The following is a 13,760-nucleotide window of genomic DNA, read 5'->3' as shown; positions in this document are numbered from 1 at the left end:
CTACTGAACTCTGGAGAGATGTAAAATGTAATATTGTTGTATCCCCCATTTTGCCCAAAAATATATTTATATTATGTATCTATAATAACACAACAGGCTCTCAAAGCAATTCATTGAGAATAAAATATCTAGGGATGAGGGGCTTATTTTATTCGCCCTTGGTTAATGGCCTTTACCTCAGCCTTAACTCTTGAATCACCCCTTTCACACACTCCCTGTTGAGTGGCTATGCAAGTATGCAGGGGCAATGACGTCGCACAAGCCTCTCTCACTCCCTTCCTGCTGCATCACAACAGCCGCTAGTAGCTCGAGTATAGCACCAGTGACCGGGGGCAGTGTAACCAAGGCTAATTATCCTATAGAATCATTCTAGACGTAGAAATACTTAAAAACACTGTAATACGACTCACCTGCCTGAACTGCTTGCATTGCGATAATCTCGTTTGAGTGGTTGGGATATGGCCAGGCCAGAACAGGTTCTGCTCTTGGAGCCTCAGCACGAACTGAAATTCCGAGGTAAGAGGGGAGGGCCCAGCTTGGACATCAAGGGGGGTGGGGGGGGGGTTCTGCAACCAGGGTATGGACTACTGGCTTATGGTCGCCAAATCGAGGATAACCTGCAGTACTTGATACAGCAATGTGTCCGTTTAATATTTTTGCAAAGCACGTTATAAGGACGAACGGCAGGTCAGCTGCTAGCTCGAGCAATGGACATGACAGCTAGCTAGTTAGCTGGATTAGCTTGCGCTGCTAGCCAGGCCGTATTATACATTTCTCGTGTAGCAACAATCACCAAGCAGTGTGCAAATGAAAACCAATTTAAATGTTACAATATGGAAGAAATATGACATAAATAATGAGGACTGTCATTCAAATATATACAGTGTACTGAACAGTGGCGGCTATATCCTTAGTAGGTTTAGCTAACAAGCATTAGCGTGGTCTCTGATTGGCTGTGTATGTCAGATTGCCACCCAGCTGGGAGCTGTCAACTAAAATGGAAAAAACTGTAAAGCCCTTGTTTCTTCATACACTGGCTTGTCAGCTGAAGAGTTGTCAGTGGTAAACGCAACATTGCCAGGCAAACCCTGCTAGTGTTAAACCGTGCACCATTATTGGTAATGGAAACGATTGTGTAGTTTTAGAAAATACTGTGTTTTATTTTAATTTGCTTTAAACTTAACCTTAAACTTAAGGCTGAAAGAGAATTGTTGGGTTTCGATGTGTCCGTGGAAGCAATTCTTTCTCCTTTAACACGTGGATGCTTGTATAAACGTAATAACAGTATGGTATCCCGTATATTTTCAGGTTGGAAGACTTTGCTTGGGTCACTTAAACCACGTGACCTAAAGACATGCAGAGCATCATAACATCATTTTCGTCATTTTGATTCCAAGTTTGTTAAATATTTCCACCAATCACTATCTTGATTCCACAGTATTTCTGCTTGTTGACTTTTTTATTTTTTTTTACTAAAAGAAGATAAATTATGTGTTTGATATATTTGCAAAATAAGACAAAAAAAACTATTCATAAATGAGGTTCTCTTGGACCGTAATCATCAGCCACAATATATGAACTTCCTTCTGGCAATCATGTGATCATTGTACTCAGGCAGCCTATACCTATTTACAAAGAATGGCTTGCAAATGCTTAACATTAGATGTAGAACTACAGCAGTAGTAAATTGGATCCTCATAGAAATTGAGCCAAGTTAGCAGCAACAATCTACGACAAATGTTTAACAATGACATTAACATTGATTTTCAGCTTAAATGTTTTTTGACTGCATTTTTATATCTATAAAATAACGCATATACCCATCCTAATTTCCTGTCCGGGATTAGGCTAATAGACTATATTCTATTTTCAGTCAGTTCCGTTCATCTTTATTTTTCCGCAAGTCAAACTCACTCTAGAGCAGGGCATAGTAGTAAAATCAACACTATGACTAAAATTCACTATGACACAAAAATGCTTTTCTTATAAATGCAATTCATATAATTAACCTGGATATCAGAGTTACCATATTTATTTATTGCTGTGTGCTATTTTATCAGTAGATTAAAGAAAATAGACATATCATGATGGCATAAATAATAAATAATGTGGCCAGTTCCAGTTTTACTACTAATTGCATTGGCAATTGTTTTGATAAATGTTTGTCACATCTCGTTTATCACATCTTGAGTTTGATTGCCCTAATTTTTATCAGTACTACCAGAAATACTCTTTGACCTCACCACATAGGCCAATTATTATGACATAATAACTACTACACCACAATTACAAGAGGCTTATTGTTCGCTAGGTCAACATATACCAATGGGCAATCAATCAATGTTTATCTACCCATTAGTCATAAGTCATTAGTTGTCGACCCATCTACCCTTTGGTCAACTGTTGTTGTTTTTTAACTGTACAAATAAATGTACATTCTCATTTACATTAAAGACGGCTAAGGAGATGGGTTACGTTTGTTAATGTCTAATGGTTTCTTATTGGTTTGGCTGTGATGAGGTTAACTTAGTTGAATCCATTCCTCTGGGGAAAGCCAAGGATTTAGTTGACAGGTCTTTCATACCTACCATCAGAGATGTGGTCATGCTTTTTAGTACAAGATCTGCTAAACTAATATAATAATGATGGGTATGCAGTGCAGTCTTCCTTTATCAATACCCAACCAATAAATAAACAATTTTGAACTAAGGAGGACAACTAACTAGGTCTCTAACCCAATAAGCCGAAAAATCGCACAGAGAGACCTCATGTTTCTTTTATGACTTTCTTGGTAAAAAAAGTGAAGAGCATGCGATTTAAGCATGGAAAAAATACATTGAGAATATTGCCCTCAAAAGTGCTGATGTGTTATTCCATCATAATGCCCTCCCCCCCGCCCCCCCATGTATCTTTCAATCCAACTTTCTTCAATTCTGCTCATGTTTACCCACACAGGTCCGTTCTCAGACGTGGTCACCACGACCCTCAAGCTCTCAAACCCTACAGACCGGAATGTGTGTTTCAAGGTGAAGACGACAGCCCCTCGCCGGTACTGTGTCCGGCCAAACAGCGGCATCATCGATGCCGGCACTTCAATCAATGTCTCCGGTAATGATCCCAAGAGTGGCACGGCAGAGATAAAGGCCATAGCAGTTTACACTGCTCTTGGTTCTCTAAAGGCCGTGCAGCCTATCCTTATGTCCTATTGTTTAAGAGTACAATATGGTCAGAGTGTTTTGAGGCAGAGGTATTAGTGTGAAGTGTTACAGGTCACAATTATTCGTCTTGCATGCCCAGAAACAGGAGCACACACTGGTAGTATCGAGCATAGGTACAAGATACTCCTTGTCCTTCTCACCCCCTTGCTCTCCCCCTAACAGACATTTTACACAGTGGTGCTAGGTGAAGGAGACGGATACCGTCTCGGGTGTCAATGCTTCACCACTTCTGCTATTTACATGCATAGACTCCTTTTACAAACCAGCATATCTGGTAACACTTTCAACTTGTGATGGTAGTCACCAGTGGCTTACAATTCTGCACCGTCCGATTTTTTGCTGTCGACATTTATCCACCTGATTAGTCCACTTCAAGACGTTGAAGTGGACTAATGTCATGGGACTTTTAGTCCCATGACAGTAAGCCAAGTACAATCCTTAACCTTGCTCGTCTTATTTCAGTCAAAGGCACAGGGCTCCTATAGGATGTCTTAGGGTGTTTGGTCGAATTTTCAGGTGATGTGTATCAAAATTGCAAACACCCCATGGTCCTTAGAGAAACCCTGCAGTATTTGCAGGGTTTTGTTAGAATTAGTGTCCAACGAAATACAACCAGCTCCTGGAAAACAGCTATGTATCATCCAACACCCATTTCAAACCCAATGCATTGGTGCAGTTATTATTGCAGTTATTTTGCAATAAAGTCTGCCACGCCAGTAGACGCAGAACAAGTATTCAATTCAAATATTGAGAGCAAGCCATAACACCATCGTCATTGTATGCACTTTGTATCCATGTCCTGCTGTGTTCATTCATAAATATAACATGAAGATAAAATACAAAATAGTCCCCTATCCCTCAAGAATATGAACTGAAATGACTTATCCAACCAAATATCCAGGCTTAAATTAAGTAACAGTCAGCTCTACGACTGCAGCAGATCACTCACACCCCCTGAAATGTGCCCTGCAGTTGAGTCTCCGACTACTTGCTCTCAGCAGAGCAGTATAAATAGCAGTGTCGAAATTTCCTTCTGTCAAAATGTAAAAAGGCAGCGCTCTGCCACTGGATACCTACCAATCTTTGATGTGTCATGTGTTGGCTCGGTGGTGGAAGCTTAATTGTTGTTATGCAGTGTCCAGTGGAAAAATTATGCGGTATGAACACCTCCACAACCCTTATGTTGACCAATATTGATCCGTTCCTTGGTAAAAATTCAGAAATTCTTGTACATGGAATGTTTGTCCCACAGGTCATCTTAACACTCGGTCAGAAAGACGGATAACTTTTATTGCAATCATCCTCATTAACATGTCAACGCAGCAGCCATAGTTTCCAGGGAGCTCAGTTAAAGTGTGTCCGCACTATGACAGCACAGGAAATGTGTAATTTGCAAACGATTTAGGCTAATACCTATCACCAATTACATGCATTATTTACATTATTATGACATGTCAGAATAACGGGGCAGGATGCTTAGTTAATGTATTTTTGCCATCCTGCATGAACAGCTGGTTTCATCATGCATTGGGATTGTATTAATGGAGTATGACTTCTTAATGATGGCTGGTAACCCACCAGAATCCCTGGCGGCGATGACAAAACCTACCAGCACCCGTCAAAACTTACCAGCATTGGCTTTGTGGCTGGTGGTTACTTACCACAGTGGAATAGATTAGTTACGTTTTTGATATTTCTTTCTTCTTGCTAATGAATTTTATTGAATGAGAGGGACCCATGAGAACACAATCAGAAGTCTGACAGCAGAAGTTCAGGGCTGAAATGCCAAAAAAAAACATGGCATGGCCTACATGGGGTGTTTTATCCCCTGAAGGCCTATGTCTTAAGAACTTGTATGTTGATTTTAGTGTAGTTTACACTCTCAATTTCTCAGTATGCTGATCTTTGACCACTTTTTTCCGGAATAGTGATGTACCAGGACGACTTGCAGGGCACGGGTCAAACTTCCTTTGCACGTGTTAAGTAGAAAGAGGTTTCTTAGGTTGTTGATCAAGGCCTCTTAATGGTTATCATACTTAGTGGTTGCAAACGGGTTGAAGGTATGGTTGTAGCAGACCCTCGTATAAATGCTTTACGGTAAATATCTAATTGATGCTGTCCCATCTATTCTCTCGGGACACCATTAATTAGTTGCTTAAAGGAAACTTCCTATCACCTCCTTCCCTTTCCCTATTTATCGCTCAATTCATCAACAACAAACAGCACGAAAAACATGTCTTGGCTTTGCATGCAGACTACAATTAGCAACTATGACGTTAATGAATGATTGCACTCTGAAGTAAGAATATGAAATACCATCATTAGCATAAGAACCCCTTTTCCAAAGGCTGCTTAGAGTCTTTAGATCAAAGAAAAATTCATGTCTGTGATTTTTTTCTTTCTGGTTTTTCCATTTGACCAAATTCAGACCCCTTTATGCTATTCCGTTTTTTTTTTCTCAAATAACTAACAAGCCTTCCTGCCTCCATTCCCCAGCATTGTCCCCTCGGACCCAAGGTGGATGGCTGTGCAAATTGGGTCTGACTGCAACAGGACATTCTCAATCTGTTCTTGCCGTCTGTTTCTGGTTTGTGATATTGAACTGCTTTGATTGCTGTAATGGGGCACTGCAACGCAGAGGTTTTCTACTCCAGGGAGAATTGGCACGTACCATATATGTGGGAACCGTCCTGGTGGCCACATCTGAGAACTCCAACTCTGACTTTGAAATTAAGAGGTCATTTGTTTCTAATGAAAGCCAAAGAGTCACACACGCATTGCACATTGGGGCTGGCATTGATGTCACACTGTGCCTATTGAGTTCCAATCTCACTCCTCTTTAACAACAGTAATAAAGGGCAGAAGGGAAAAAAAGAGATCACCGATCAAGAGCCATTTCATGTTCCCTCTTGACAGCGAGCTTCTCGTGGCCGAGATACTCGACATGAGAAAGTGATCATCGTAAATCATCATTACAGCCATAAAATGCCTCTTTGGCCCCTGGATTGACATCAAATAACACACAAGTGACTGAGTGAACTGATGTGGTGATGGATTTAAGTAGTATTCCACCGAAACGCCTGCTTTCCATTAGAGCAATATGTAATATTTTAGATGAGAAGCAACAGGCTTGGAGGCTGGCAGAGCCATCATCCCCCCCACCCTGCACACACACGCACACACAAACACCCCTCCCTGTGATATTTGGGGATCCATCACTGTTTTTCCTGTCATGGTAGCATGCACATGGAAGTAAATGATCTCCACCGTATTTCCAAACAAACGAGGGCGTTTAAGTAGGAGTCCATCCTAGAATCGTTAAGCCTAGTTTTCTGTTTGACAAATCTGCGGGCATTCGATACTCGCTAATTCCTCTTTAGTGCGGAAAGCTGATGTGGAACCGCTGGCTGAGGATAGAAAGGATTGTAACTGTAGAAGAGCTTGCTGGGCCTGATCAGCAGCATTCCTCAAGTGATGGCATTCTGCAGTTTTTCAGTCTTTTCATTCACTAAAACCGATTGTTTCATAGTCTCCCTGATTGTACCCAATGTGTCAGAGGAAATGAAAAAAGTATATGATGATTAGCGAAAGGAAGCAAGAACCATTTCAAAATTCTCAGATGTCAACTTTTGTATTTCCCTTTTTTTTCAGTTATGCTGCAACCTTTCGAGTATGATCCGAATGAGAAGAGCAAACATAAGTTCATGGTCCAGTCCATGCTGGCACCGCCAGACATGATCGATATGGAGGGAGTGGTAAGTTTACGTTTTCTTCTCACCTTGCATAACCATTATTTTTTTTCTAGTGTGTCAGTTGTCACTACAGGCTCCAGGTATAGCTTTAAAAGTGTAAGCAAGGCATAGGTGTTCTGTTGCCAACATTGTCCTGATGTAGTTGCCACATCTTGACCAAATTTTGTTTCCCAGAGCAAAAAGCAAATTTCTGAACTAAGAGGGCACTTGCCCCTTTTTTTTTACTATATCATACATATACATTAACCTTGCACAGAAACAGAACTTGGGCTCTCACTCTTGTATGCCCTTTTTCATTAGCTATGATGCAGCTGAAAAAGTATGAATTTACTCAAAAGAAAAAACAAAGACACAGTGACATTAAGATACTATCTCTGCATGTTTTTGTAAATGAACTTCCTCATAAAGTGCAATAAAAAGTGACGTAAACATTAAGTGTGGGTGTGGGTGTGGGTGTGTCTGTGTGTGTGGTCCTTCCCTTGCGTAATAGATCATTTAATGTTATCATATTTAAGGCAATTCAATTTTCTGTCTGACAGGTGTGTTTAGGATATGGCAGGGAATCGAGACAGGGGAGTTGGACAATATTGACACATTGCAGGCGTAGGGAGTGGTGTTGTGCAACACACAACTGTGACATAGTTGACACGGTTGTGAGGGTCCGGGCCTGTGTGTGGAGGAGGAGGTGGGGTGTGGATGGTAGTAAAATGGATAGTACTGATCCACCAAGTCATACATATCTGCACTTTTCTGTTCCATAAGAGATGGAGACTGAGAGAACAACTGGAATGTCCAAAAGCTGTGGTAATTGGCACTTGTTGAATCTGATGGTTTCTCTTTGTATATATTACTGGCCCGTTGACATGAAGCGTTTTAACACCAAGAGGCCGTGAGAGGAATGTTGCCCTCATTCGGCAAGGAATCTCATCTTACCTTGGCTCAGCCTTGCGGTGTCGGAAATCTACAATTTCTTAACTTTTCCAAGAAACGGTACAGAAATCCTAGTCCATAAGCAGTCGGCTTTCATTTCAAATGTGATCATTTATCAACACGTTATTCACTGTTGGACATCCATGCAGAAATGACTCTAATCATGACCTCGGGGAATGACGTCATCTTAAGAAACAGTATGAGGTTATTGCAGTGCGAAACAAACATGCAGCTTTACAGATGTTTCGATTTAAGTTGAATTGAGAGCTGTTGATGGGAGAGCCGTTGAGTTGACCTGTTATCATGGCTGTTGTCAAAACGAATCTCCATTTGATGTGTCTCACAGTGGAAGGAGGCCAAGCCAGACGAGCTGATGGACTCCAAGTTGAGGTGTGTGTTTGAGCTTCCAGCGGAGAACGATAAAACGGTAAGCACATGTGCTCCCCTGCTCTCCCCGCTTCGTCCGTCTCCCATTATTTGTCTCTCCACCAGGAGCCGGCCCGTCACACCGTGTACAGGCTTCACCTTAACCCCTCTGCGGCCAGCGTCCATCGCCTACTCACATCGTTCACTGGTTTTCTCTTGTCCATCTATCCATTCTCACTTCTTCCTTTCCCTCCCTATTGCCAGTGAGACATGAAAGCTAAATCATATTCAATTGAAAATAGATCAAATCCCCACTACAGTGTTAAAAAATAGTTATTCAATACCTTGTCTGAGGGATACCTAACGTAAAACGGTATCAAATTCAAGTTATTAAATGACACAGTAGGTGGTTAAAGGAATTACTCTCCTCTCTCTGTGTCTGTCTCTGTCTGCCTCATCTCTCCATTGAGACCCCTTGCTCTGTTTATTTACCACACCACGAGGTGTCCATTTGATTCTACTCAAAGCTTTCTTCATCATGGCTGCCCACTGTATGATGAGTGTCATGTGCGTGATATATATTGTATTTAAAAATAAATAAATACCGGCCCGTTCCAAAAGGAGATCGTTTGCCTCTTGAGAGGCCTTCATTTAAAATATGAATTAGTTTTCAATTAACATGCTTGCTGAAATACATGTTGATGATGAGGATGAATATGCGTGTGTTCCATATCCAGATTGAGGAAGATCAGTGGACATTTTTGCCAATTGTAATTTGAGTGCATGCTTTGTGAAAAGATAGGTTCTATACATGAGTGTCTTGGACCTATATGCTGTACCTATGTTACTCTAGCATTATCTGTGAGTACATGCTACCCTTTACCTTGGACAATGAGGAAATAGTATGCCACTCTTTTCAATCAGGAATCCCCATGGAAGCATTAACCTGTGTCTGTTTTTAACGTCTCGCTCGCTCTCGCTCCTTCTCCCTCCCTCTCTCCCACTCCCTTTCTCTCTCCCAGCATGACATGGACTCCAACAAGGTGATGTCCTCCGGCCTGTTGAAGTCCGAGTCCTCCACTCTGTCCATGAGGTCCATGAGCTCCACCCTCGACGACGGGGAGGTGAAGAAGGTGATGGAGGAGTGCAAGCGGCTGCAGATGGAGGCTCAGAGGCTACGGGAAGAGAACAAACAGATCAGGGTGCGTTCTGTTCACCACACGTTCATGTAGCCCCCCCTAGCTCGTGGAAGGATGTGGACCATGGGTAGATCCAGGGTATTTACACAGTCTGCAGATGGAGTCAAAGACTTGTGTCAGTAGCGTTAACAAGTCTTTACATCATACGTCATAACATTCAATATTTGGGTTTAATGTTATTATTGTAGTTACAGTTGTGATGGAATCTACTATGGGATGCTTGACTGACACAAGTTGAGATGCACTAAATAATCTTAATGTGCTCCCCCATGCCCCTTTGCTGTTACACTGTAGTAAAGACTGCCAAGCCATAACCAGCTGCAGATCCCTGGGTCTTAAGGCCATAATGCATTCTTTTTGCCCATCGATGAGTACGCCATCAATCACAATCGCCAGAGCAGGGTCTAGTACAGGGCCTTTGGAGTTTGCTGGCGATGAATCACACACACGTATATACACACACCCTGCACATGCACACCACAGACAGCCAAGTAAGAGTCCCCCCCCCCCCCCCCCCCTTCCTGACTCACAGCAGCCCCTTGGACCCCCCTTTCCTCCTCCCATTTAAGTATTGCCAGAGGCAGAACGACTGCTGGCCGATTCGAGTCTGGGCTTGAACTAACAGAGAACCCCTCACGCGCTCACACCCACCCCAATCTACGACCCTCCCTCCCCGGCCACACATCCACCCAGCACCGCCTCGCCCGCTGGTGGGAAGTGAAGTGTGTAAAGTCTTGGCGCCTTTCCCCGTCTTTGGGGAGCGAGTGTGTTGGAGATTTGAACAGATCCTGTTTCCTGCTGGATTCTCCAACGTGTCAGCGGCCTTATCTCTTCAACCGGTTAACACTCCCTCCCTCCCTCCCTCCCTTCCTCCCTCTCTCACTCCATTGCCTTTTTATTTTTTTATTCACTCGTGTTTTATTCCCCCCCCCCCGGTTAGGAGGACGATGGCCTGCGGATGAGGAAGAGCAACATGATGTCGTCCCAGCACTCCTCGATGGCGGTGAAGGAGGAGGGGCTGAGTGTGCGCGGCATGGCCCTCATCGTTCTCTTCTTCGTGGTGGGCGTCATCGTGGGCAAACTGGTCTTGTAGAGCGCCGTGTGGCTCAGACGGCCCCCCCCCCCACCCCCCCCCGGGGGGCCCCCGGCCGGCAGCATGCATTCTGGAGGGGGTGGGGTTGGGTGGTTGGGGAAAGGGTGGCGAAGGAAAAACCAACCCCGGATTAGGGATTTTTGGATCAGAAATGCCATATCAGTGGGTGGGAGGGGCAGAGGGAGGTGTACCAGTTTTCATTCTCATTTATGTATAAATCAACACACACACACACACACACACACACACACACACGCACACACGACGCAAGAAATACGAGTCAACATGAGCAAACAAACCCAACAGGTCTTGCCGCTGTGTAGTCGCTACATAATCATTTTGGCTCCCTTCCACGTTCAGACATACTGGTGATGGTTCCGGGGGTGGGTGTGTGGCTGGGGGGGGGGGGGGGAGGGGGGGTGCTCTTTGCGTTGTGAAATTTTAATTTTAACGCCGGTGAGTCAGACCAAGGGAGATTGTAACACTGGCACGGTTGTGGTGGCAGAGACGGTGGGGACAGGCAGCGGGGGTTATTTGCATTGAGTGAATGTTATCAAAGCGCACCACTGTTTCTTTTGCTAAGCAACGGGAGGCCACAGAGCCTGCATACACATGATCCATCCCCCTTACAACTGTACAGTATTTCCAGTGTTCCTTCCTGCTTAACTCTCTTTAAGGAAGGAATTTAGACATTACAATTCCAGAGCGATGGTAGGGCTCATACATAGGGCTATTGTCAATCAAACTGACTCCTCCAATCAGAGGCTTTGTAAAGACCGGCTCATTTTTGATTGGAGAACAACCTTGCTAAATCTCTCTCTTTATAGGTATAAATATATCTATATATCTATATATATCTCCTAATCATAATATAAATTATTTATGTTTTACTTTTCTGGCCTATTTCTTTCTTCTTTCTTTCTGCTCTCCAAGTCCTCGTTTGGAAATTCTTGATTGCATGCATCCACAGTGTTTGATGTGGATTTCTGAAGCTAAATGGGTTGCTTTTTATCTTTGTGATAACAATGTCTTTCACTGTTGGTTTGCACATCTCAATCCTAATTATTTTATTTTGTTCTGCATTCTTTATTTTTCATAATGTCTTGCTCGGATCAAGGCATTTAAGAACACTGCAGCTAACCAAATAAGAAGCTCTGGATTGGTATATTATAAATAATTTATTTAAGGATTAGATTGATGTAAGTTTTCATCCTTGTGACCATTGGTTACTAGGATGTTTGAAATGGCTGTGTGTGTGTGTGTGTGTGTGTGTGTGTGTGTGTGTGTGTGTGTGTGTGTGTGTGTGTGTGTGTGTGTGTGTGTGTGAGCCACAATCGCAGTCTGTATCCAAGGCTTTATCCGCCGAACTACTCTTGACCTGGACACTTTTTTTGTCATGTTTGTTAGTTTTTTCCTCCCGAGCCATGCATCTGTCATGATACTGTTGAGTACGGGCCGTGTGACACGGTATCCACGGTGTTGGGGGGTGCCCAGCGCGCTGTATGAGTGCTCCTGCTTACCATGCAGCACCTCATTCACCGTTACCCTTTCATCCACCACTGCAGTTGAGGTCTGTTTTAATTTAAGATGTAATGAGGTTGAAACACTTGTCTTTTTTTGAAGTGATTTTATTTTGGGGTAGGGGATTTTAGAGGGACCATCTTGGGCCATTTACCTCTCAAATGTCATGGGTTCTTTTTTTTTTCTTGTCAAAGAATATATATATAAATATATATAATACTTTGTTCTAATTTGCATAACAATGTGCATAACACCAGGAAAGACTGAGAAGAAGGTGGCAGTTTAGAGCCCAGAAATGGTGCTCCATTTTGCATTATTTAAGTGAAAAAGAAAAGTTTAAAGTATGTTGTCCCATCGCCTCAGCTTGACACAAGCAGAGGGTTAAACCAGAAAGGGTGACGTTGTCTTCTGTCAAAATAAAATAAATAAAAAAGATCTGCGATTTAGGTTTGTACATGTACGAGGGCGTGTGGGGGAGGATGTAAAAATAGACAGTAGACGTGTTTCTCCTGTATCTGTGAAGGGGTTTTATTTTCTAATCACTATGAGGATGTCTTCCTGCTTAGACGTGGAGGGCATGAGCAGTACATTACCTACGTTTCTTTGAATGTGAACAGATGCCAGTGAAATAGTAGCTGTCCTTACTTCTTAATCTGACTCAGTTTGTTGAGGTTTTTACCTTTGGGACAGGGCCTCGCAGATGGTTAGGTTTTGCCACATAAGGCATTGCCAAGGAAAGTTTTACACATTCATGGACATGATTTGAATGTCACATACCTGTGATAACCCGACGTATCCAATACTTTGTTAATTATCCCCTTCTTCCCCAATACTGTAAAATATTGATTTGGTAATCTACAGATAACAATTAAGGGCAGTTACTAGCTGATTTGGTGCTCATTTGGTTGTATAAAAAAGGAAAACACTACACTGGCCTATCCTGGACTCTCAGACCATCACCGTGATCACCATAAGCAGTCGGGCAACTGTTTTGTATGTAAGTAAATAAATAAATACGTCTATCTGAGAAGAAGAATATTCCTAGTCAAGTTGTCTCTGGTGTATAAAAATTCAACCCAACCTTGTTGGACTATGTAGCATCTAAATAAATTAAGTAAATAAAGCCCCATACATGACCTTGTATGTTCTTATTTCCGTTTGGTTTATGAGTGTCCACGCATGGCCGGATCCAGCAGCCACAGAGGTAAGGAGGTTGGGTCAGGGCTACCCCATTGTCTGAATTACCATCTGCCGGGAAAGGAAGGGTCTCCAAATCTGCAGAAAAAAAAACGTATCAATGGCTTCTATCCCAGTTATTCTCATGCCATTTGGCTAAGCCCACACAAATGTGAGCTCTTTCTAGAAGTATTGTGTGAATGGAAAATTTGACACAATTTCAAATAGAGTGCAGTTGGGGGGATGATAAACCATAGCTAGGGCCCTCCTTGTAATGATTGACGGTAGCCGGCCCTCTTGGTGAAGATGGACCCAAGCTATAGGCTGTCCCTCCTGGTAAAAATGGGCCCTTTGGCAAAGATGGGCCCGAGCTAAGGCCCTTATGGTAAAGGTGGGCCCCTAAGGCCCTTATGGTAAAGATGGGCCCTAGCTAAGGCCCTTATGGTAAAGATGGGCCCCTAAGGCCCTTATGGTAAAGATGGGCCCTAGCTAAGGCCCTTATGGC

General features: G+C 42.9%; 1 protein-coding gene across 1 annotated transcript; it reads left to right on the top strand.

The window, feature by feature from the left end:
* Positions 1 to 260: 260 nt before the first annotated feature.
* LOC132470755 (vesicle-associated membrane protein-associated protein B-like) lies at positions 261 to 13,215 on the top strand. Its single transcript, XM_060069609.1, has 6 exons — positions 261 to 516; positions 2,956 to 3,108; positions 6,870 to 6,973; positions 8,247 to 8,327; positions 9,289 to 9,468; positions 10,406 to 13,215. Exons 1-6 carry the CDS (start codon positions 459 to 461, stop codon positions 10,556 to 10,558), a joined length of 729 nt encoding a protein of 242 aa, XP_059925592.1. The 5' UTR covers positions 261 to 458; the 3' UTR covers positions 10,559 to 13,215.
* The last annotated feature ends 545 nt before the right edge of the window (positions 13,216 to 13,760 follow it).

This window comes from Gadus macrocephalus, chromosome 13 (assembly GCF_031168955.1).
Source record: "Gadus macrocephalus chromosome 13, ASM3116895v1".
NCBI lineage: Eukaryota > Metazoa > Chordata > Actinopteri > Gadiformes > Gadidae > Gadus > Gadus macrocephalus.
This window is presented reverse-complemented; position numbering and strand designations above follow the sequence as displayed.